Source organism: Podarcis bocagei, assembly GCF_964188305.1.
Source record: "Podarcis bocagei genome assembly, chromosome: 5".
Lineage (NCBI taxonomy): Eukaryota > Metazoa > Chordata > Lepidosauria > Squamata > Lacertidae > Podarcis > Podarcis bocagei.
The window spans coordinates 102,000,017-102,025,072 of NC_138129.1; the positions used below are offsets into that span (position 1 = coordinate 102,000,017).

At 49.1% G+C, this 25,056-nt stretch overlaps 1 protein-coding gene and 1 long non-coding RNA gene across 7 annotated transcripts in view; both read left to right on the forward strand.

Annotated features, from left to right (window-relative positions):
* Positions 1-25,056, forward strand: part of PDE4DIP (phosphodiesterase 4D interacting protein) — a 127,734-nt gene that overhangs the window by 73,784 nt on the left and 28,894 nt on the right. For all 6 annotated transcript variants that reach the window (XM_081193271.1, XM_081193272.1, XM_081193269.1 and 3 more), the window contains 2 exons: positions 22,783-22,871; positions 23,444-23,655. In XM_081193271.1, the coding sequence (XP_081049397.1) occupies positions 22,783-22,871; positions 23,444-23,655 (301 nt within the window). The remainder of the gene's footprint in view (positions 1-22,782; positions 22,872-23,443; positions 23,656-25,056) is intronic.
* LOC308586620 lies at positions 417-5,533 on the forward strand. Its single transcript, XR_014007966.1, has 3 exons — positions 417-707; positions 2,889-3,215; positions 3,768-5,533. It is a non-coding gene; the product is annotated as an uncharacterized lncRNA (long non-coding RNA).

Genomic DNA, 25,056 nt, shown 5'->3' on the forward strand with positions numbered 1-25,056 from the left:
AACAACTCACAGGGATAAGCATAACATCAATGGAGGCAGGCCAGTCTGGGTGGGGAGTTGCATGTTGCTTCATTGTGATGATTTATGTGAATTGTTCCCTGGCTAACCTTGGGGAGTCTCTTATTTGGACCTTGATTTTGCATCTCAATTCTGGCACAATTCCTGTACTGCCATGCTAAGTAATGCACAGTGGAATAATAATAATAATAATAATAATAATAATAATAATAATAATAATAATAATAATAGAATCATAGAGTTGGAATAGACCACAAGGGCCATCGAGTCCAACCCCCTGCCAAGCAGGAATAATAATAATAATAACAATAATAATAATAATAATAATAATAATAATAATAATAATAATAATAATAATTAATAAATAAATAGATTAGATAGATAGATAGTTGGATGGATGGATAGATAGATAGATAGATAGATAGATAGATAGATAGATAGATAGATATCCTGCCATTCCCAGCCGAGGCTAGGCTCAGAGTGGCTAACATCATAAAAACAACACAATAAGCATAAAAACAGACAACAATTAATTAAAATACATCTTAAAATTAATTTAGACAAGTTAAAATCCAGGCAATTGAGAGTGGTTAATAATTGCCAGGACCAACTGTTTCCACTGATCATACAAGGACCTTTGAGTGGGTTGGAGGCCTCCTTCGGGCTTGTTTTATACAAACGAAAGTACCGTATTTTTCGCCCCATAAGACGCACCGGCCCATAAGACGCACCTAGATTTTAGGGGGGGAAATAAAGGAAAAATTTTTTATTTCCCCCCCAGGTGCGCTGCGCTACACCAGGAGCTTGGGGCGTGCGGAGCTCAGCGCGCCCCAAGCTTCTGCGTGCCGGCAAGGTCTCCGCTAGCGTGGGAGAGCCGGGCGCCTCTCCCAGGGCTAGCGGACCCCTGCGCTAATCCAGAAGCTTGGGGCAAGCTGAGGTCAGCGCGCCCCAAGCTTCTGCGTGCCAGCAAGCAGTCCGCTGCCGCCCCAAGTCTCCCGCACCCGGCAGGAGGTCCCGCTGGGTGCGCGAGGCTTGGGGCGGCAGCGGACTGCTTGCGCGCACCTAGAAGCTTGGGGCTTGCTGAGCTCAGCGCGCGCCAAGCTTCTGCATGCCGGCAAGCAGTCCGCTGCTGCCCCCAGCCTCCCGCACCCGGCAGGAGGTCCCGCTGGGTGCGCGAGGCTTGGGGCGGCAGCGGACTGCTTGCGCGCACCTAGAAGCTTGGGGCTTGCTGAGCTCAGCGCGCGCCAAGCTTCTGCATGCCGGCAAGCAGTCCGCTGCCGCCCCCAGCCTCGCGCACCCGGCAGGAGGTCCCGCCGGGTGCGCAAGGCTTGGGGCGGCAGCGGACTGCTTGCGCGCCCCTAGAAGCTTGGGGCGTGCTGAGCTCAGCGCGCGCCAAGCTTCTGCATCCCGGCAAGCAGTCCGCTGCCGCCCCAAGTCTCCCGCACCCGGCAGGAGGTCCCGCTGGGTGCGCGAGGCTTGGGGCGGCAGCGGACTGCTTGCGCGCACCTAGAAGCTTGGGGCTTGCTGAGCTCAGCGCACGCCAAGCTTCTGCATGCCGGCAAGCAGTCCGCTGCTGCCCCCAGCCTCCCGCACCCGGCAGGAGGTCCCGCTGGGTGCGCGAGGCTTGGGGCGGCAGCGGACTGCTTGCGCGCACCTAGAAGCTTGGGGCTTGCTGAGCTCAGCGCGCGCCAAGCTTCTGCATGCCGGCAAGCAGTCCGCTGCCGCCCCCAGCCTCGCGCACCCGGCAGGAGGTCCCGCCGGGTGCGCAAGGCTTGGGGCGGCAGCGGACTGCTTGCGCGCCCCTAGAAGCTTGGGGCGTGCTGAGCTCAGCGCGCGCCAAGCTTCTGCATCCCGGCAAGCAGTCCGCTGCCGCCCCAAGCCTCCCGCACCCGGCAGGAGGTCCCGCCGGGTGCGCAAGGCTTGGGGCGGCAGCGGACTGCTTGCGCGCCCCTAGAAGCTTGGGGCGTGCTGAGCTCAGCGCGCGCCAAGCTTCTGCATCCCGGCAAGCAGTCCGCTGCCGCCCCAAGCCTCCCGCACCCGGCAGGAGGTCCCGCCGGGTGCGCAAGGCTTGGGGCGGCAGCGGACTGCTTGCGCGCACCTAGAAGCTTGGGGCGTGCTGAGCTCAGCGCGCGCCAAGCTTCTGCATCCCGGCAAGCAGTCCGCTGCCGCCCCAAGCCTCCCGCACCCGGCAGGAGGTCCCGCTGGGTGCGCAAGGCTTGGGGCGGCAGCGGACTGCTTGCGCGCCCCTAGAAGCTTGGGGCGTGCTGAGCTCAGCGCGCGCCAAGCTTCTGCATCCCGGCAAGCAGTCCGCTGCCGCCCCAAGCCTCCCGCACCCGGCAGGAGGTCCCGCCGGGTGCGCAAGGCTTGGGGCGGCAGCGGACTGCTTGCGCGCCCCTAGAAGCTTGGGGCGTGCTGAGCTCAGCGCGCGCCAAGCTTCTGCATCCCGGCAAGCAGTCCGCTGCCGCCCCAAGCCTCCCGCACCCGGCAGGAGGTCCCGCCGGGTGCGCGAGGCTTGGGGCGGCAGCGGACTGCTTGCGCGCACCTAGAAGCTTGGGGCGTGCTGAGCTCAGCGCGCCCCAAGCTTCTAGGTGCGGGCAAGCAGTCCGCTGCCGCCCCAAGCCTCGCGCACCCGGTGGGACCTCCTGCCGGGTGCGCGAGGCTTGCAGACACTCGCCGGAAGCAGGGGGAGCCCTCCAGAGGGCTCCCCGTGCTTCGGGCGACAGGCTGCCGCCCCAAGCCTCGCGCACCCGATGGGACCTCCTGCCGGGCGTGCGAGGCTTGCAGGCATTCGCCCCATAAGACGCACCCCGATTTCCCCTTCATTTTTGGAGGGGAAAAAGTGCGTCTTATGGGGCGAAAAATACGGTAAGTCAAACCACATCCTGCCCAAAGGCCTTGCAGAACAGCTCCATCTTGCAGGCCCTGTGGAAAGATGTCAAATCCTGCAGGGCCCTGGTCTCTTGTGGGAGAGCATTTCACCAGGCCGGGGCCACAGCCGAAAAGGCCCTGGCTCTAGTCAAGGCCAGTCTAATTTCCCTAGGGCCCGGGATATTCAAGGTGTTGTTATTTGCAGACTGTAAGGTCCTCCATGGGGCATACAAGAAGAGGCGGTCCCGTAGGTACAAGGGTCCTATGCCATATAGGGCTTTAAAGGTTAAAACCAGCACCTTTAATCTGATCCTGTACTCTACTGCAGTGTTTCCCCACCTTTTTTGGGCAACGGCACACCTGTTTAATCAAAAAAATCTCGCGGCACACCACCATTACTGCCCCGTGACGTCAGCGCGCAGCGTCACGCCGGGAGGGACGCACAAAAGTGAAAGTTTTCACTTTTTTCCCCTCCCCCTTGCCGGGGAACCTCCAAGCTTTGGGGGTGGGGGTGGGGAGGCAGCAGAGCGAGGGACTGAGGGACGGCGGCAGCTGAGGCGGCGGCGGCTGTTGTGGTGGTGGCGGCGATAGCGGGCGGAGGAGGGGGCGGCGGCGGGAGTTGCTGCTGCTGTTGTTGCTGCTGCTGCCCGGACATGCCGGCCTCCTCCTCCTCCGCTGTCTCGCGCTCCTCCATTTGCACGCGCTGCCCCGCCGCTCGGCACCACCACCGCGGAGCTGCCCCCAGCTCGACGCGGATCCTCGCCGCCGCCGCCTCTCACCGCCCGACTCGCCCGCCTCCCTCCCACGGCACACCAGCCGATGTCTCACGGCACACTAGTGTGCCGCGGAACACCGGTTGGGAAACACTGCTCTACTGGGAGCCAGTGCAGCTGGTATAGCACTGGGTGAATGTGATCCTGCAGCAAAGACCCCGTAAGGAGTCTTGCCGCGGCATTCTGCACCCGCTGGAGTTTCTGTGTCGGTTTCAAGGGCAGCCCCACATAGAGTGAGTTACAGTAATTAAGCCTGGAGGTGACTGTCGCATGGATCACAGCGGCTAGGTCAGGACGAGAGAGGTAAGGGACCAACTGCTTAGCTTGGCAGAGATGAAAAAATGCTGCCTTTGTTGTAGCTGCAACCTGCGCCTCCATGGAAAGGGAGGCATTGAAGATTACACCCAAACACTTGACGGAAGGCGCTGGCACTAGTTGCGCCCCTGCAAGGGATGGGAGTTGGCCAGCCAAAGGACCTCTGTCTTTGAAAGAAGACCTGTGAACAGGCGTCTCACCCAGGGCAGCTTCATAAAACATCAGCCTATGCACATTTAAAGTCCTGTCAGAACAGCTGTGAGGAGTTACCTTCACTTGCAGGATTCAGCCCAAATTTGGCTTTTGGTGGGTCCTAAGTTTAGCTAGATCCTGAGTGCATTCACAGAGACGGAAGGCAAGCCTTCAACCCTGGACTGACATGGCTGGTAAAGATTGCTGTGGATTCAGGTGGCTAAGGGGCTGTGAACCCCTGCCCAGTCAGTCAGCAAACATTATGTTCCATTTCCCCCAAAGAACCCATGGATCTAATGGAAATGGTAGGCCGGTATTGGCTTTGAAGTGGCATTCTATAAAGACAACATGTTACTTACCCTGAATTAACTCCCTTCATGCTTTGTAATGAGGTTGCTAATACCTCCAACTTGGAATAGTCAACTTCCAAGATGCTTTGCTTTTGCTGTTCCTTGGTGCAGTACTTTAATGTGTGGGCAATGAGCTAGAAGATTAAGCCTCTCTGCCTACTTTTTATGACAGCGAAAACTAGAAAATTCCCAGTATAGGGCCCGTGTTTACCAGTTACTGGAGACAACAGAGGAGAGCTGCTTTCCTTTATGCCCTACTTGTCAGCTGCTAGGAGCATCTGGCTGGCAAATGCTGGAAATGGACAGACTTTATTGCTCTGCTTCAGCACCAGAAAAAGCAAAAACTTCCTGGTACGTAAACACTAGATCAAATATTTCTCTTGGTATCAGTTCTCATTACTGAAGGCAGACCCAGAGGCCACAGAGGTGGACACTTCATCATTCCACTAGATTTGGAACTTTTCTTTGTCGCTCAACCATAATGCTGGCATTATTTATTATTGCTGCTGTTTTGTGTCTCACTTGAGAAGCAGATGCTGAAACTCTGATTGCAATCTTACATACCAAGAATAAGTGCCATTGGGTTCACTGGTGCTTGTGTCTGGGTGGATGTGTATCAGATTGTGCGGTGAATCGTACTTTTTCAGTGCTTAACTAGGAAAAGAGCCAGTGGCTCCTCATTGTCATTGTGAGTGTAACTGGGTAGCACACCACCTGTGGAATGCAAGCAGCCAGTCATTGTCCCGTGTTCAGCTAGGAGTTGGGAGAGTGCTCCTAAATCCTTGTGTATCATGGAGTGTTTACTTGCTTTTTGTATGTTCTATATTGAAGTAGGTTCCTAGCCCTCATACTTGCTGGAGTAGGACTAAAAATGAGAGTAAATCCTGCTAAAGATGCCAGGGAAACAAGCTCAGATCTTGTGCTTTGAAGTAGGAGTTTCTAAACCATTTTGGAAAGGGCTGTTCCGTTTTAGGTTAGTTGAGGAAGAAAAACAGGCTTGGATCCTGAGAGCAGTTACCGTATTTTTCGCTCCATAGGACGCTCCTGACCAAAAGACGCACCAAGTTTTTAGAGCAGGAAAACAAGAAAAAAAATCTGACTCAAATTTTGTACTAAACTATTTAAAACAGCAAAGTGTGTGGCTCCTGTCCACTTTGCTGCTTTAAAGCGAGCCATGGTATATAATGATGAGAATGGAAAAAGGACACATTCCATTATAATGTAGCTGTTTTCATTATCACTGGGAAGTTAGTATTGGCAGCAGTCACAAAAACTAAAATTTGAGCATTTTACTGTTATTAATCAAGAATATTAATAGTCAGGGAGAGAAACCAGGGCTGTGCAAATGAGAAGTGCTTGGAGTATGGAGGAACAGCAAAAAGATGATGATGATGATGATGATGATGATGATGATGATGATAATGATAATAATAATAATAATAATAATAATAATAATAATAATAATAATAATAATAATAATAATAATATATTATTTATACCCCGCCCATCTGGCTGGGCCTCCCCAGCCACTCTGGGCGGCTTCCAAAAGAATATTAAAATACTGTGAAGCTAAAGATCAAATGATTGTGCTCCAGTTCCTAAATCTCTGAAGTTTTCTCAAAACAGGCATGGTTGTTTTGAAAGGAAGATTCAAAATGGAGTGACTGAGCAAAGAACAGAGGAGGAAAAGAGGGCAGATAAATAGCTTCCATTCAATACCAAGAGAACACAATGTTTTTGGTTTAGTATAGGTGGACTGTACTTGTAAGAATTTGTATAATGAATTATAGAGTTGGAGTGGAATATCAGAGCCTCTTTTCAGCAGTAAAGATTAGCTACTAGGAACATGGTCCACACACACAGGATGTCTGGTTATAGCTGTGCAGTTTAAACTGTTCCTGAGCCAGATACCTGCTCTGTTTTAGCTGAAATTACTATTACTGGTTTGTGGAGATGCTTTGCATGTATTTATGACTATTTCCCCAAAACTGCTACTTGAAGAAATCCCCAAACTTACTATTTTTAAACTTCAAATGGAGCTCAGAATCCAGTTAGGCAATCCTTTGCAGCTGAATTAGGAGGCACTGAGAGACAGCAATTTGCTGCTCCCCACCCCACCCCAGGAGCACACAGCCTTCTCTCTGCTTGCAAACCTTGCAAACCTTGTCCGGACTTCAGGGGAAAGCAAAGTCTGTAGGCAGAGCAGTGTAGCTCCCCACCCCCAAAAAGCACCCCAGCAGCACACAATCTTCCCTCTGCTTGCAAACCTTGCAAACCTTGTCGGGACTTCAGGGGAAAGCAAAGGCTGTAGGCAGAGCAGTGTGGCTCCTCCCCCCACCCCCAAAAAGCACCCCAGCAGCACACAGCCTTCCCTCTGCTTGCAAACCTTGCAAACCTTGTCGGGACTTCAGGGGAAAGCAAAGGCTGTAGGCAGAGCAGTGTAGCTCCCCACCCCCACCCCCACAAAGCACCCCAGCAGCACACAATCTTCCCTCTGCTTGCAAACTTTGCAAACCTTGTCGGGACTTCAGGGGAAAGCAGAGGCTGCCGGTAGAGCCGCGTGGCTCCTCCCCCCACCCCCAAAGAGCAGCCTGGGAGCGCACAGCCTTCCCGCTGCTTGCAAACCTTGTCGGGACTTCGGGGAAAGCAGAGGCTGCGGGCAGAGCACCGTGGCTCCTCCCCCCACCCCCAAAGAGCAGCCCAGGAGCATAGGACAACAGCGATTTGGCTCCAGGGAACACACATTCGCTCCATAAGACGCACAGACTTTTTCCCTTACTTTTTAGGAGGGAAAAAGTGCGTCCTATGGAGCGAAAAATACGGTAACTTATGGAAATTCACAGAAGAGAAATTTCCTCTTCCTTCCCTTTGCCCCTTTCCTATATCATTCTGAACACTATAGGGTGGGGGGGGGGCTGCAGGGGGAGAAGCCCCAATAGGACTTGCATTCTAATGTAAGTTAAAGTCTATGGAAGGACTGTGTCCAACCCTCCAGAGCGGCGGCTTTGGCGTGGGGAGAAGTCGGCTACCAGGGCAGGGAGCTGGGCCTGGAAACTTCCTTTTTCTGAGCTTAAGTTCCCTTCGGATCCAAACCACAGGGTTCCTTCAGCTTAGGGCAAGAGCCTTGTTGTGAAGCAAGGGGCCCCTGGTCAGTCCAAGCCTTTTAATTAAAACGTGCCTAATATTGAAAGCCTGTTTTTCTCATTCATGGAATTATAGAAGAAACTGGGAGCCCTTCTGCTCTGCACAAGTAGATGTTACACTGGGAATCAGCCAGTGGTTAAAATAAAAATAAAAAGTAGGACATGGGAGGAAGGGTGAGACTTCCATGAGGGCCAGAGTCGGGGAGAAAAGAGTTAAACCTCTCCTCCCTTTACACAGCGGTTCTGGCAGTAATCACTTTCCCATACCTACTATTTTGTTTTTAAACCATGCTGGCACCTAGCTTTGTCCTAAGTTGTGGATTCATTTGCCATCCTAGGGCAATTCTATTGCTAACTTGTGAATATATGTATTTGCCAGGAGGTTTCTCTGTTTACAGTACAATCACAATTTACTTGGGTTTACCGTAATATGTGCAGTTTCAGCTTTATGTGTTTGAAGTGTGGCTGGTTGAAAGGCGGAGAGTTTAAAAGTGCTTTTTGTGCAGGTTTTCCAGGTGTGGAGAGGGCCTTTAAGCTCTCTGCCTTATTGGGGGGGGGGGTGCAGACCTGCTTGGTGTGCCAGCTCTGGAAGGCAAGATGGCTGGCGCGGGGGGCATTTCTAAGGGGGCGCTTTGACTTGGGTGTATTTTGTGTCTATGTGCCATCTCCAGAACTTAATTCCCATACAAGAGGTGATTGTACTGCATCTCACTCCTGGTTTTCTCCTGCCTGACCTTGATGTGTCACCCCTTCCTCAGAGCTATTTACAGGCTGGCAGGGCCTAAACTTGTTATGCCTCCCATTTGTTTACTGGGCTGCTTTTTATGAACAGGGGCTCACAAGGTTCCATCTAAGACTTCTTCTGCCCAGGAAGCTTGTTGTTTTTGACTAACAACACATGGAAGCAAACTTAAGTTTGCAGATATTTGTGTCATCCACACCCATTCGTTACGAGGCAGAATTAGCTGTGGCTTTCTGTTGCATGTACTGTGGCTGGCAAACCCAGATTTGTCCTCTCTGATACAGGCGAGAGGTGAGCTTTGGCTTGAATGATTTCCCACAAAGTGGCTCTCTTAATGTAGACACCTCCCCCCCCCCCGGCAATTGTCCCCCTGCCTCCTACGCCAGTCATCTAGTTACCTGTTACTTTCTTTGAACTTTGAACTTCTACAACTTTGCCTTTGGAGTGTCATCCTGGGGTCATTCCACGCCAAATCACCTGGTGCCACGACTCAGATTTTCTTCCAAAAAATAATTATGTGTAGATACCTATGATATCTACAAAAATTTTATTTTTAAAGATTTTTTGGTCCAAAATTGGGCGCAGGAGAATTTAATTTTTTTTCCCACGCGATTTAGGGTAGTGCAATTTCTGTGTCCGTTTAGAAAAAAAAATCCTGTTTTGCTTATTTTTCAACCAATTGGGCTTATTTTGGTATCAAAATAAAGCTAATTGTGGTCTCTTCAAAATAAGGTATAAAAATGGTATTAACTGCCACAAAAAGGGTCACTGACCATTCAAAGTGAATTTTTGTCATTTTATTCCCGGAAGGTTCAATAAGCCCTAGAGCACAAACGACAACTAACACATGTGTGATGGGATGATGAGCTGCTTGTGCGTAAAATCCCTGTCCCTCAGAGTTTGGTGAAGTCCGCAAACCTCTGTCTGGAACGGAGCCCCTTAATCATGGCTCCGTCAGTTGCTGGCAGATTCCGACAGTGGTTGCTTGCGGAATCTCTTCCAACATAAAAGCTCCTTAACGGAAACACGTCTTCTCATCCCGGTGGACACATTCTCCGCATTGTTGTAGGCAAATTCCGCCAGCGCTAACTTCTTTACCCAATCATTCTCTCTGTCATTGACATAACACCTCAGGTATTGCTGGAGGATACCGTTTGCTCTTTCCGCCTGCCCGTTGGTTTCAGGGTGCCGGGCAGTCGAAAAATTGACCTCTACGTGCAGTAAGCTCATGAGCTTCCTCCAGAACCTGGAGGTAAATTGTTTCCCTCTGTCTGAGACCACCCTCAAGGGGGCGCCATGCAACCTAAAAATGTGCTCTACAAACAATCTCGCTGTCTCTTCCGCCGTGACTGCATGCGAGCAGGCTACAAAGTGGCACATCTTTGTTAATAGGTCTACTACGACCATGATGGCTGTTTTCCCCTTGGACTTTGGCAGATCGGTCATAAAATCTATCGACACTGCCTCCCATGGTCGTTCTGGTGTGGGTAACGGTTCTAACAACCCCGCCGGCGCCCGCCTCTCCCCTTTGGCTCGCTGGCATTGGTCACACCCTCGTACATACTCCCGTACATCTTCCCTCACCTTGGGCCACCAAAATTCCCTGGTGACCAACCACATGGTTTTGTGTTGCCCAAAATGCCCCGCTGTGGGGCTGTCGTGCAACTGCTTGAGTACTCTCCCCCTCAATTCTCCTTCGGGTATATACAGTGCCCCTTTGTAATACAATGCCCCGTTTCTTTCCTCAAAACCTCCGGGTTTCTCTCCCTCCCTCCTGAGACCTCTGAGCTTATCCTGGGTGTATTCACCATTCTCCGTTCCCTCTACCAGTTCTCTTTGCCCCACCAATGCCGCCCCACACACCCAGCAGTCCTCTGGGATGACATGTCTCTCTTCGGGTGCTCCCTCCCCCTCCAAATATTCAGGTTTACGTGAGAGAGCGTCCGCCCTAACGTTTTCTGGGCCTGGCACGTAACAAATTTCAAAGTGGAATTTGGAGAACTCCTGGGCCCATCTCACTTGCCGTTGGTTGAGTACTCGTGCCGTTCTCCAATACTCTAGGTTCTTGTGGTCAGTGCACACTTGCACCTTATGTTGTGCGCCAATTAACAGGTGCCTCCATCTTCGGAACGCTTCGTGAATGGCGAGTAGTTCTCGGTCATACACCGTGTAGTTCCTCTCGGATTTGTTCAGCTTTCGCGAGAAAAAGGCACACGGTCTCCACTCCGGCTTCTCCTTCCCAGGCTGCAGAAGCACCGCCCCTACCGCCCGGTCCGATGCGTCTGTCTCTACTCTCATCGGTTTTTGTAAATCCACATGCAGGAGCTGTTCTTCAGAAGCGAACGCCCTTTTCAGTTCCTCGAATGCTCGCTCCGCCTCCGCCGTCCAAACATATTTCCTCTTACTGCTGAGACAGTCAGTAATGGGAGCCGTCAAGTGGGCAAAGTTTCTGATGAACTTCCGATAGAAGTTTCCAAACCCTAGGAATCTCTGCACATCCTTCTTCGTTTTCGGTGTCTTCCATTCCAGCACCGCCTGGACCTTGCCTGGATCCATGGCCAATCCCTTGTCTGACAAGTGGTACCCCAGGAATTCCACCTCCTTGGTATGAAACTGACACTTCTCCAGTTTCACCCACAGCTGATTCGCTTGCAGTTTGCCCAACACTTCCCTGACGTCCCTTACATGCTGCTCCTCATTCCCTGAATATACCAACACGTCATCTAAGAATGCCACGCAATTCTTGTAAAGCAAAGGTCCCAGGACGTGGTTCATAAACGATTGAAAACACGCTAAGCCTGCTTGTAGACCGAAAGGCATAACAAGGTATTCGAATGCCCCCAAAGGGGTGAACATGGTGGTTTTCCATTCATCCCCTTTCCTCATTCGTATCAGGTTGTACGCCCCCCTCAGGTCCAGTTTAGTAAAAATCTTTCCCTTCCTGACCTTTGTCAAAATGTCATCAATTCTAGGCATAGGGAAAGCCACTGGTTCTGACACTGCATTTAAGGCCCGAAAGTCCACCACAAGCCTCGGTTTGTCTGTGTTTTTTTTTATCCACAAAAAACACTGGGCTGCCACCCACTGCTCTGGACTCTCTGATAAAACCCCTCTTCAGATTTTTGTCAATGAACTCCCATAACTCCTGCATTTCCCTGTCTGACATGGCGTACAGCTTGCCTACTGGGAGCTGGGCCCCAGGGAGTAAATTGATTTGACAGTCAAAGGGTCTATGCGGAAGTAGTTTGTCTGCTTCCCTTTCGCTGAAGACGTTGCTCAGGTTGGCGTATTGTCGGGGCACCTTCCCCTTGTCCGTTACTTCCATCCCTGCTAGAGTGGCTTTGGCCCCTTCTGGAGCTTTCCCCTCTTTGCAGTGCTCTAGACAATGTGCTGACCCAAAGGAGACCACTCTCTGATGCCAGCCCACTAGCGGATCATGTAACGCTAGCCAGCTCATCCCCAAAATAATGGGAGCTCCTCCCAAGGTGGCCACATTAAACGCTATTAGCTCGGTGTGCCTTGCCACTCTCATTATCATTGGGACGGTCTGTAGGCTGACTTCTCCTCCCAACAGCTCCCTCCCATCGATCGTGGTCACCTGCAAAGGGTTGCTTAACGGGATGGTCTGTATCTGGTGTTCAGCTGCAAACTCCTTGCTCATGAAATTACAGGAGCTCCCTGAGTCCAATAGCGCCTTTATCTTTAGTGGGTGTCCGTTTGGCAGCTCTAGCAACACCTCTATCACTAGGGCGGGTTTAGGAGGTTCCGGCGTGGGCACTTTCACTGCTCTTTGGCCTGGCTGCTGTGCCCCGACGGTGGCAGCCAGGCGTTGGCTTTTACTTGCTCCTGGAGCTCTTCCTCCCTCTCCCCAACAGCTCCCGCCATCCCTTGCCATTCCTTTCTTTGGGGGCAGACTCTGGCAAAGTGACCTGGCTGTTGGCAGAGATAACATTTCCTGGCTTCTTTCCCCTCCTTCTTCCGCCCTTCACTGGGCTTTGAAACTGCGCGCACGCACGCTGTTCCAATTTCCATCGGCTCTCCTGGCGGGAAAGGTGGCTCTGGAATCTCTGGAATGCGAAACTCCCTCCAACGTTCCCCCTTCCCTTCCCGCCTCTCCAAGGCTCTCGCCTCCTGGCGTGCTCCTATGGTCAGCGCGGATTTGGTCAGCTGGTCCATAGACTCCGCCCTGGGCGCCCGGGAAAGTTCGTCTTTCACAGCCGAAGAAAGCCCTTCTTCAAAAAGCATTTGTATGGGTTCCGCCGATAGATCCCACCCCAATTTATGGATCAACATGGTAAACTCAGTCCAGTACTCACGGACGGATCGGCTCCCCTGTTTACAAGCCATTAACTGTCTGCGTACCACTCCCTGCTCAATATCGCTGGAAAACATCAAGTCCATGGCACGAAAAAACTTCCTTGTGTCCTTTAGGATGTCATTATTCGCTGCCATCAGGGGCCTAACCCAGTCTTTCGCCCCCCCCCTTCAAGATGTCCAATCACAAACGCCACTCGCGATTCCTCGTCGGGAAATTCATCAAACTGCAGATTGAGGGCGTATTGCATCTCTGTCCTAAAGGCATGATAGTTCCTGGGCTCCCCCCCAAACTTCTGCACCAATCCTGGCCCCTTTCTGGCGAGCGGGGTGGTTTTTCTCTTTTCTGCATCTTGAGCCCTCCTCTCCTCGAGCCTTGCCGTCTGCAGCGCTAGCTGGACCTCCAACACCCTGTACCTTTCTTCCAGGCTTGGACCCGCTCCAGCTCCTCCTGCTTCTCCAGTTCCGGCTGGGTTGCTCATGATGCCTTCCCCTGCACAAGCTGCTTTCAGGGACTGTCGGAATGCTGTGATGGGATGATGAGCTGCTTGTGCGTAAAATCCCTGACCCTCAGAGTTTGGTGAAGTCCGCAAACCTCTGTCTGCAACGGAGCCCCTTAATCATGGCTCCGTCAGTCGCTGGCAGATTCCGACAGTGGTTGCTTGCGGAATCTCTTCCAACATAAAAGCTCCTTAACGGAAACGCGTCTTCTGGACTCTCAGCGTGACAGTTTCCGGCAAGGAGTGGGTGTCCCTATAGGAGGTCCTGAAACCTCCCCACTGTTTTCGCTGGAAGTGTCTCTGAGCCATCCCTCCTGCTCACTTTCCCTCGGAGCTCCTCCTCTCCCCCTGCTGGTTCCCTCTTCAGCTGCTGAGTCTCTCCCAACCTCTGTGAGCCCTTCCACCTCCTGTCCTTCCGATGGCAGTTCCCTGACAACATGTATCATACTTTTTTTGTAGAATGGGTTAACCATGTACTTGTTATGTTTTAAAAATAAGGAGGGTGTTTTTTGTCATTATAAAATAAATTGATTTTGAAGTAAATTGTTTACAAAAAAAAAAAATTTGGGTACAGGTTTAAGGTCTCTCTGAGCTTGAAATAACTCACACATTTGTGAGAATAGTTAAAATAGTACCCTCCTATGTTATAATGTCATCTGATATATTTTTAAAATTAAGTTTTATTGATTAATAAAAACAAAATTCGTCTTAGAGCCCTTGTTCATTTTATTGTGCAATGATATGGTCAAAGCTATTTTGTTTCCCATACATGTAATATGGTCAATGATGCTGTTGTTGTTTTTTATAAATTTTATTGGATTTTACAATTTAATATTCAACCAAATACAGTCATACCTCGGGTTGAATGTGCTTCGGGATGAGCGAGTGCGAGTTGCGCTCCGCGGCAACCCGGAAGTAACGGAGCGCGTTACTTCCGGGTTTCGCCGCTTGCGCATGTGCAGACGCTCAAAATGACGTCACGTGCAAGCGCAGAAGCGGCGAAAAGTGACGCCTGCGTACGCAGACGTGCCGTTGCTTCTAGATGCGAATGGGGCTCCAGCACGGATCCCGTTGGCATCTAGAGGTACCACTGTAACACAATGTAACATTTGTCATATAAACAAAAAAAGGGGGGAACTCTCCCCATGACTTCCCTCAACTTCCCCTTCTGGCTTTTTAAAGATTTATTACTTCTGCTTAATTTTTGTCTTATTTAAATTCCTATCGTTTGGCTTATTGAACCTACCGTGAGAGCACGGTCGAGTATTAAAATCAGGTGATCTGGCGTGGAATGACCCCCCTACATAAAAGCTCCCAGTGTTAGTTTGCCATTGGTGGCTGCAGCCTTCATTCAGTCTCATTGCCAGCTAATGCAACATTGTGAAGCTGGAAGGACAGGGCTCTCCTGCTTTTTAGTGTAAGAGGAGGGAGAACTTTGGCAGGAAGAGACTTCCTGATACTGCAAGGAAATGGAAGTTTGTGTTGCGTGTGCCCAAATTCTCCTGTCTGTACAGTCTCTAAATCAGAGTTGCCAGTTATTCAGCTATAGTGAGGGGGGAAAGTATTTGAACCCCTGCTAAATTTTCCCGTTTGCCCTCTGACGAAGAAATGACCAGTCCATAATTTTAATGGTAGGTTTATTGTAGCTGTGAGAGACAGAATAACAACAGGGAAACCCCCAGAAACCCAGAAGACAAAAGTCAGAGATTGATGTGCATTATAATGAGTGAAATAAGTATTTGATCCCTTTGCATAAGATGACTTAGTACTTGGTGGCAAAACCCTTGTTGGCAATTACACAGGTCAGATGTTTCTTGTAGGTGGCCACCAGGTTTGCACACATCTCAGGAGATATTTTGTCCCACTCCTCTTTGCAGATCCTCTCCAAGTCAGTAAGATTTCAAGGCTGATGTGTAGCTACTCAAACCTTCAGCTCCCTCCACAGATTTTCGATGGGATTAAGGTCTGGAGACTGGCTAGGCCACTCCGGGATCTTAATGGGCTTCTTATTGAGCCACTCCTTTGTTGATCAAATACTTCCCCCCCCCCCCTGCCATCCAGTGTCTCTCGCATCAACTTGTCTTTTCCCCAGACTTGACTGGAGGTGGTGTGGTGTGGAATAGAGCAGAATGCAGGCTAGCAGCTCTGCTGAAGGCTGAAAAATGTTGGTGATTTGGCTTTGCTTGGAGTGCAAATCCCTCAATAAAACCTGAGAATGTGGCAGTCCTCTGTTGAATGAAGTATAGAGCTTTGTCCAGTGCATGTGTGCACATGCATGATTGTCACACTGGTTGTGAATGTGTTATTTGGGCAAGAATTTATATTTTCCCAGATCAGGGTTAGAAAGATGTCGCAGGCAGAGCTGCTAGGGAGGTCTGCTTGGAAATCAAGCTGCTGCTCCTTTGTGCATGGGCACCGATAATGAAACAGGGCAGTGTATTTCTAGCTCCTAAGCAGAGAACTCTTCTTCCGGTCTCTAGCCGCTCTGGAATAAGAACATTATAATGCTGCAGGAGCCAGGGAGGGGGTGTCCAAAAAGGACCGGGGAAGGGGATTCTCCAGCACTTCCGAAGCTTTTTGGCATTGTGCTATATAGTGATAAAGGGCTCACGTTCAGGGTTGGCTTCCAATGGGAACGTGAGACATCTCTTGCTATGTAGAGGAATGGGGAGAGGGGTCTAGAGAGGAAGGAAGGGCAAGGCTGTCCTCTTTCCATCTCTACCCTCACAAAACATCCAGTGAAGGAAGGGAAGGTTTTCCCTCTTCTTCCTGGGCATCTTCCTGACCTTAATCCTCATCTCCAGATTACTATAAACTGTTAAGGGGGCATTCCCACCCCCCCCATTCAGTTTCTAAAAATTATTTGATGTTTTGGGTTACTTTCTGATCTACAAACCAAGATACTTCTGCATACCTGGGGGACCCCATGGAAGCACCCCCTTTCAATACAATCATATATACAAAGACATCTAGCTTTCCTAAATTAAATCAAACATAAATAACACATTGTTTCTTTCTTCTGCCTCTTCATTACAAAGCAGTCCTTCTCAGGAGGGGCAGTGTCCAGAAATCTGGGGAATACGGGGGTAATAACTGTATTTTATTGCATTAAAAAAGTACTCCTGCTGATAAATTTCCAATGATACAGTAGACTTCTCAAGATACCAGCAATCTCATTTCAGATTTATGCATAAAGTAGCAATAAAGAAGAATTCTTTTGATGGGTTTCTCATGGCCTATTATTATTATTATTATTATTATTATTATTATTATTATTATTATTATTATTATTAATTATTAGTTTGTTAGAATAGTCTACAGTACAATTCCGTGCATGTTTACTTGAAACAAAACAGTGGCTTCAGTGGGATTTACTTGTAAATGCTCAGAGAATTATTACAGCAGTGATGCCTGATCCTACAAAAGTTTGCTCAGAGAAAAATCCTGCCAAGCTCCCTAGTTGCTCCCAGTCAGGGGTGCCAACTTGAATAAAATATTGGAGGGGGGTCAGGTAAGCCCTGCCCCACATCATCACAAGACCATTTGAATGGCAATGCCCCTCAGCTTTGGGAGGCCCTGACCACCTCAGATATTTTATTGGGGGGGGGGTAAAGGGACCTTGGCCCCCAGTAGTTGGCTCCTCTGTTCCCAGTCAAGGGTGCATAGTTCTTCAAGAGATACTGGCACACTTCTGGCTCTTGTGGAAAGAATGGGGCCAAGACTCTTCAGGGAGGTGGGAGCAGCTCCTATTGGGTAAGTGGAAGGCCAAGCCCAAATCCCCCACAAGGTTTTCCAAACCATGTGAAGCAAAGTAAAGCTCGAGAGTCAGCCAAATATTAAATGACAAGTTATGGTGCCATCAATGCACACAAGGGGAGGTGGAAGGCCTAAAGGCATCTGTAACCCTAACGGGTGTTTGTTCAAAAACAGCTCAGTGGGACCAGAATGCCGACCTTTTTTTGGTTGGGAGTGGGATGGAAAATGGGAGGAGGGGGAATGCAATGGAGTCTCCAAGAAAAGATTGGCTGGGTGGAATGTGGAACTCTGAACATTAGCACTCCTGTGGCAGGTCCCGCTTGATAAGGGAAAGGAAATGGAAATCTGCTTGAATCTGAGAAATCTGTGAAGCCTTGACGGGCATGCGGGAAGTATGTGTCTCCAGGCTGAACAAAACCAAGAAATCAATTGGGAAAGAGACCTTTACCACTCCCTCTCGAACAGCCCTTTCAATCCCATACTTTATAGAGAAATGCATCAGCCATGTAAATAAAATTTAATGTTGTGCAGGGACAAATATGATTAGCAAAAAACATTCTGCTATGGGAATAATGAAACCCAAGAGTAAACTGCTTTATATACAGAAAACATATACTGTATGATGGAACCAAACACCACTAAGAAAACCGCACAACTGTAAAACAGAATATGAGTTAAATCATTCCCCTTCAGAGTGTGTCACCTCCCTTAGAAGTCAGAATCTGCACAGCACTCTTAACATCACCTGGGTTGGAAGTTTCTTTAAAAATTAAAACTATTTATATCCAAGACAACATTAAAATTCATTATGAAAGAAAACCCTTAAATATAAGTAACATGAAAAGTCATTAGGTTTTTTCCTGTACTATAGTTTGCAATACATGAGATTTTACTCTTATCTTGGGATCAATAAAATCCCACTGAGACAAGAAGGGTTTTCCCAGGCAGAAATGAAGCCCTGTTCACTCAGAGCGACAGGCTGCTTCCATCAGAGCTCTTCCACAGACCTTTTGCCAAAGCTCTCGAGTTTAGAACAGGGAAGTTGTGGTCCTCTAGATGTTATTTGACTACAGCTCCCATCACCCATGACAATTGGCCAATGGGGGCCGAAATACATTATCATCTTAAGATCCCTGCTCTAGAACATTAAGATGATAATTCAAAAGTGGGCTGCAGAATAAAGGAAATCGACCCAAACTGTTTCCTCACTAAACCTATTGAGGCATCCCCAACTCCCCAATTATTATTTTTGCTACCATGGCAGCCGGAGTGGTCATATTCAAGGGTAAGAGACCAACTAAGTCAGTAAACACACTGCCTTGTCTTCCTCTTTTATAGACTGCTTTTGGGTCCCCCAGGGAGATGCATTTGCAGCAATCTTGACACCCTCTTTTTTTGCCCTAGCGGGTGAAGGATAGGAGCTTCCAGGATCACAGGACTCGGGCAACACTTGAGTAGTGGAGCCAAGTAGCAGTTTGAGCTTCCGACACTAATCTGCTGTTCAATTGTTCTAAATGACCATTTCTTGATAGTTGAATACAGTATTCTGAGGCCATCAAGGATTGCATAAGGATAATTTCCTCCAGAGCTCCTGTGGTATCAAAAGTGCAGCAGATGAATACAGTCTGCGTGGGAGCACATCCCATGTTCTTTAGTATACAAGACTGGTGTTCCTACAGTAACCTCACCAGAAGGATTTCTGTATGTATTTAGCCTGATTTCTCTTTGGGCATGTGTGCTGCAATTGATTTGAGATCAGCTAGGTACTCTTGGGGGCGTCTTCTTTTTGCGAAGGAGACCCTGCTTTTCTCAGAGCAGATTTCCTATCACAAAATTTCTATAATATATCTACACCCGAATTTGTTGTAACTAGCAACCTATAGGGTGAGTGCCAAGCTCTGTAAGCCACTGTTAGCATGTTCAGATTACTCTTCTTCCTACCAGGCCCGTCCTCCTTTTATAATGCAAGGCCACCATGAGCTAGTGTGGCAGAAGAGATATTATACATTTGATAAGGCTGATTCGAAGCCTGACTTGGACTTTTTGCAGGGTGCTCTGCAGAAAGTTCTAACAGGATATCAACATAGCAGAGAAAGAGGTGCCAGTGCCATGAGAGGCGCTTCACTGCAGGGGCAAGAAGAGCCTGCATCCAATCTGAGATGGATGCTCTCTTTTCTAAAAAAAACCAGAGTGGAAGGGATCCTTCAAGGCCACCCATCCAGCTGCTTAATGCACACAACTGGGTTTTGCTGGAACTTATTCATAGGCAGGCATGAGAGGAATGAATGGGGCCCAACAAGAATGACTTGTGCGCCACAATGTATACTTTTGTCCTTTAGCTTTGGCCCTCAGACCCCTCAAGTTTGTTTTTCAGTTGCTACCAATAAGCCAGCAGGGTGAGAGTCTGCTCTGAAGGGTTGGAGCTCCACCCTCTGGTAAAATCAGAAAATAAATCTGCTTTCTGACCAGGAGGTGGCGTCACCACAGATGTGAAAACTGCTGTGGACACCAAGGCTGAATGCACACTGTATAGCTGAAACACATAGGAAGCACATTCTCTCTCTCTCTCTCTCTCTCTCTCTCTCTCTCTCTCTCTCTCTCTCTCTGTGTGTGTGTGTGTGAACACACACAGAGTTCAGAAGCACACCAGAAATAGTTTGTCTGCAGCCCTGAGTGAAGCTGTTTAGAGCCTAATTTCCCCCCGTTTAACATGAATGTATAGGGGGAAAGCAGTGAGATTGGTATTGTCGGAAGCTAATACCATGTGGACTACACAAACTAATGGGGACACAAAAAGCTGCAGACCCACAGTAAACTCCACTGAGGGCAAACCCTAAGTTGTACAGACTTGCTTTTTTACACAAGACTAAATACCCAGCTCCTAAGAATAAGATAAGCTAAATTAAATCTGAATTGCTGCTGCTTGCAAAAAAGAAAAAGGTTGTTGTGTTGGCTGAAGAACCCCAGTTTTGAGGAGGTGGGAGGGTCTCCTCAATTCATGTAATCTGTTTCCCCCAATTTTCCTACTTTCTCTGCTTCTCAGTCTCTTCTTCTTGGCCATAGGGGTGTTCACACTACACTTATGTTGGCACCTGTCTGTCCTGAGTGAAGACAAACTGCTGCTTTAGCAACACCAAAGTGACCTCCCTGGGGCACAAGGCTGGGCAAGTGTGTCTGGGAGTCCTGGGCTGCCCAGGCAAGACCATCTTGGCCTTGCTGATGTGGCCTAAAGGAAAGCAGAGCAACACATTTGGCACCAGCTTGGCTGTGGAGTTGCCAGGAAGAGGCATGCAAGGCACCATCCAGCTGCCTTAGGGACTCCACTCTGGATGTGTGTAGGAGGGTTGCTCCTTTGCCTTTCTTCTCCCAAAGGCATCCTGCAAGGCAGTAGAGGTTTAGGATCAGAGATTTCCTTCTCCCAGATGGGCTCTCTTCTCAGGCAGGTGAGCCCCATCTGGCCCTCACTTCCCTCTACAGAAACCGCCTTCTTGACCATTGAACCCACTTTTGGTCATGTCTGCTCAGTCTACCAGAGCCTGTCTTCACATGTAGGGGAAGTCCCTCACTCATGGAGGATTTGAGACCCATTGGCTCCCCTCAGCTGCTTAAGCCGGCCAATCAAAGCCATTCCTAGGATTGTGGCCGCTGTCGCCTGCTGACAGCTGCTAGGAGCCACAGGTGAGAGCTGAGTGCAGAGTGGGGACCAAACTACCCTAGAAGGAGCATGACGTGCCCCCCACCAGAGGTACTACTCTTCCCCTAACGCCTCACATGGCATTCAACAAATGTACAATCAGTATACCTGCGTACACAAATAGTTGAGCCGTACACTCAGTTATTCACTTGTAAAAGTCAACAAGTGTACAGTTTGTGGACACGATACTTGAACTGTGCAAATGTGCACACTTCCACACAAGCACTTTTACCTGGGTAGAGAGAGATTGCACCTGGTTAATGAATGAATAAGCCTCTTGTGTCTGCTTGCTCCCTTACATCTTTGTTTCTCTTTCCCCTTTCTTAATCTGTTAGCATTGCATGGCTTTACCTTCTTCTATCTTCTTCTATCTCTCTTTCTCGGCACAAAATCTTTGGGGAAGGGAGCTTTTGTACCTTGCTTCCGTTACAAAGAGAGGAAATCTGGTGCAATTTTAACTGATAGTTTCGTTAAGAAACACTTCCTCATTCTTTCCTTGTGCCTGCCGCCTTCTCGGTCCCCATTAACTGCTCCCCCTTTACCACCGGCTCCTCTTCAGGACAAACTTTCAGATTACTGCATGGACCAGCGAGATCTAGCATAGAATCATAGAATCATAGAATCATAGAATCATAGAATCATAGAATCATAGAGTTGGAAGAGACCACAAGGGCCATCGAGTCCAACCCCCTGCCAAGCAGGAAACACCATCAGAGCACTCCCGACATATGGTTGTCAAGCCTCTGCTTAAAGACCTCCAAAGCAGGAGACTCCACCACACTCCTTGGCAGCAAATTCCACTGTCAAACAGCTCTTACTGTCAGGAAGTTCTTCCTAATGTTTAGGTGGAATCTTCTTTCTTGTAGTTTGGATCCATTGCTCCGTGTCCGCTTCTCTGGAGCAGCAGAAAACAACCTTTCTGCCTCCTCTATGTGACATCCTTTTATATATTTGAACATGGCTATCATATCACCCCTTAACCTCCTCTTCTCCAGGCTAAACATGCCCAGCTTCCTTAGCCGTTCCTCATAAGGCATCGTTTCCAGGCCTTTGACCATTTTGTTTGCCCTCCTCTGGACACGTTCCAGTTTGTCAGTGTCCTTCTTGAACTGTGGTGCCCAGAACTGGACACAGTACTCCAGGTGAGGTCTGACCAGAGCAGAATACAGTGGCACAATTACTTCCCTTGATCTAGATGCTATACTCCTATTGATGCAGCCCAGAATTGCATTGGCTTTTTTAGCTGCCGCGTCACACTGTTGGTTCATGTCAAGTTTGTGGTCAACCAACACTCCTAGATCCTTTTCACATGTACTGTTCTCAAGCCAGGTGTCACCCATCTTGTATTTGTGCCTCTCATTTTTTTTGAATGTAGCAATGTAGTCCTTAATTCTGGTGCTCTATACATTTTGGTAGGGACGCGGGTGGCACTGTGGGTTAAACCACTGAGCCTAGGGCTTGCCGATCAGAAGGTCGGCGGTTTGAATCCCCGCAACGGGGTGAACTCCCGTTGCTCAGTCCCTACTCCTGCCAACCTAGCAGTTTGAAAGCACGTCAAAGTGCAAGTAGATAAATAGGTACTGCTCCAGCAGGAAGGTAAACGGCGTTTCCGTGCGCTGCTCTGGTTCGCCAGAAGCGGCTTAGTCATACTGGCCACATAACCCGGAAGCTGTACGCCGGCTCCCTCGGTCAATAAAGCGAAATGAGCGACGCAACCCCAGAGTCAGTCATGACTGGACCTAATGGTCAGGGGTCCCTTTAGCTTTACCTTTATACATTTTGGTGGTTACTTGAGGCCGGTTCATTCCAAAACACCCACACCGGAGGAATCCAAGCTCAGGCACTGTGGGGCATTTGCTTGGGCCTGGAGGGCACATGCAGCAGGACATGCACTGTGTCAGTAGCCAAACTTTCTGGCTGTATCTGTATCTGCTGAATAGGGAAAGGCTGCTCCTGCAGTAAAGGGAAGAGTTGCAAGTACTGAAGTATTTTCCTTCTTGGAATCTGCAGTCAATTTGGCATCAAGTTGCTGCAGAGTCTGTGCTGGCAGTTATGCATGGAAATTTATACAGGCCAGGGAGAACTCTCAAGGGTCTACTTTGTGGTGTCATTCCCAGGTCCAGTGGCAGAGGAGGATGCTGAGGATGCCAGCACAGAGTTCACAGACAGTATTGAAGAAGAGGCACAGAGAACCACTCGCCAACAGGTGAATCAGAGAGCAAAGCATCATGCTCAAAGGGGCAGGTGCTTCTTCCTGGGAGCAGTGTGGTCCTGTGTAACAGTGGAGACATTGCTCCTTTGGCTTGGCTTGAGGAGGCTGAGTGAGGCAGCCAAATTCCACCCATCCCTGCAATCACCACCAGAGAAGCAAGGAGAATTGGCGGAGACTTCTGGTGAGATCTTGCAGAAGTCTAGAGATCTCGAGGAGCTCTCACCACTGCTGCTCCTCACTTCTCTCATGGTGTGTGGGGGGGGTGCCCCACCTGCCCCCTGTCTCTGTCAGAGAAGCATCTGCAGCTTCCAGGTTCTGGAAAGATGCTCTCATCAGATCCTGCCAGAACCCACAACCACATAACCCCGGTAAGCAAGGCTTTGGTGTGTGCGAACTGCTGCGTGCAAATTGTTGTCATTATGTTGGAAGTCCCAGTATCGGTCTTCTCCTTGCTGAAGCCGTGCACTTCTGCTTGTTTAGCAACTCATTCTCTGGCACATCTTCCATAGACTGGGTGTTCCGGACTTTTAGGAGTTATCTCCTCTTGTTTCAATTACATGTTTTAGCACGCCAAGGAAGGAGCTGATGGCACCTTCGTGGGCCAAAGCAGTTTCCCCGCTCCGTCTCTGGAGAGAGAAAAGAGCCTGCAGGCCGAGCTGCTTTCTGCAAAATCTGAGACTCAGCAGCTTCGAGAGCAGAAGAAGAAGCTGGAAGTGGAGTTGCAGCATCTCAAGGGGCAGATTGAAGAAGCTGGGTTCTCCTCAATATCACAGCTCAGGTAAGCTAGGGTGGCTCCCGAAAATGTCCTCCTGGAGTGCAGCAACCTCAGTTCTAATGTATTTGTTTGTTTGTTTTTAATTAAATTTAATTTCTATACTGCCCTTCCAAGAATCACAGTGTAGTTTACAATACAGTGCTACCTCAGGTTAAGTACTTAATTCGTTCCGGAGGTCCGTACTTAACCTGAAACTGTTCTTAACCTGAAGCACCACTTTAGCTAATGGGGCCTCCTGCTGCTGCCATGCCGCCGGAGCACGATTTCTGTTCTCATCCTGAAGCAAAGTTCTTAACCTGAAGCACTATTTCTGGGTTAGCGGAGTCTGTAACCTGAAGCATATGTAACCTGACGCGTATGTAACCTGAAGCGTATGTAAGCTGAGGTACCACTGTATAAAAACACAAAAATACATAACATAGTAAGAAACAATAACCCCTTTCCACAGTTTAAAAGGCCATACATTGTTTAATTAGTCAAACACCTGGAAGAAGAGGAATGTTTTCTCCTGGCGCCTAAAGATATGTAATGAAGGTGCCAGGAGAAACTCCCTAGGGGAGCCACACAAAGAATGGCCTCAGAGGGTAATTGCGGGGTCTGAGTCAGTTCATATGGAGAGAAGTGTAGTTCTTTTTTAATAATAACAATTTTATTATTTATACCCCGCGCATCTGGCTGGGTTTCCCCAGCCACTCTGGGCGGCTTTCAGGATATGTAAAAACATAATAAAACATCAAACATTAAAAACTGCCCGATAAAGAGCTGCCTTCAGAGGCCTTCTAAAAGTTGGTGGGTGCTCTTACAATGAAGACTGATAGTCCTCCTCTTTCCTTGCGTTTGTGATATGAGCCAGTGAAACTGAAATCAAAATAAAAGGTGGCCAGGCAAATGAGAAGTCCTGAACCCTTGTGATGATTTTCTTTGGGGCAAGAACCACAGAAGTTAAATGTCCGATAAGGTTCAAATATAGATGTTTGGAGCATGTTCCAGGTTGCGGGTTAGGAATAGGCCTTTTGGCAGGTCCCAGTTGCACAATGGCTAGTGATGGGCCGGGGGAAGAGCTTGTAGTTGCCGGTTGGATCTCTAGCAGAACGCGCAGAGGCCTTCCAGCCAGCTCCCAAGACATGCTTCTAGTGCAAAACTGTGCAAGGACGAATGCCTCGTCCCCTGAGGTCCTCTGAGGTCAAAACTCCTTTACGCAGGCCGTGAGAAAGACTCTTCATTCTTTCAGCCTGAGGTGTAAGCAGTGAGGATGACAAATGCTTCCTCTGCTACCGTACTTTTAAAATGTTGTTTTCCAACCACCTTTCCCCGCCTCTGGATTATGCTAAACAAAGGGAATGATCCTAATGCTGGTGGAGTCTCAAACACTTCCTGGGCCAGTGCTGGGAGGAAAGGTTCAAT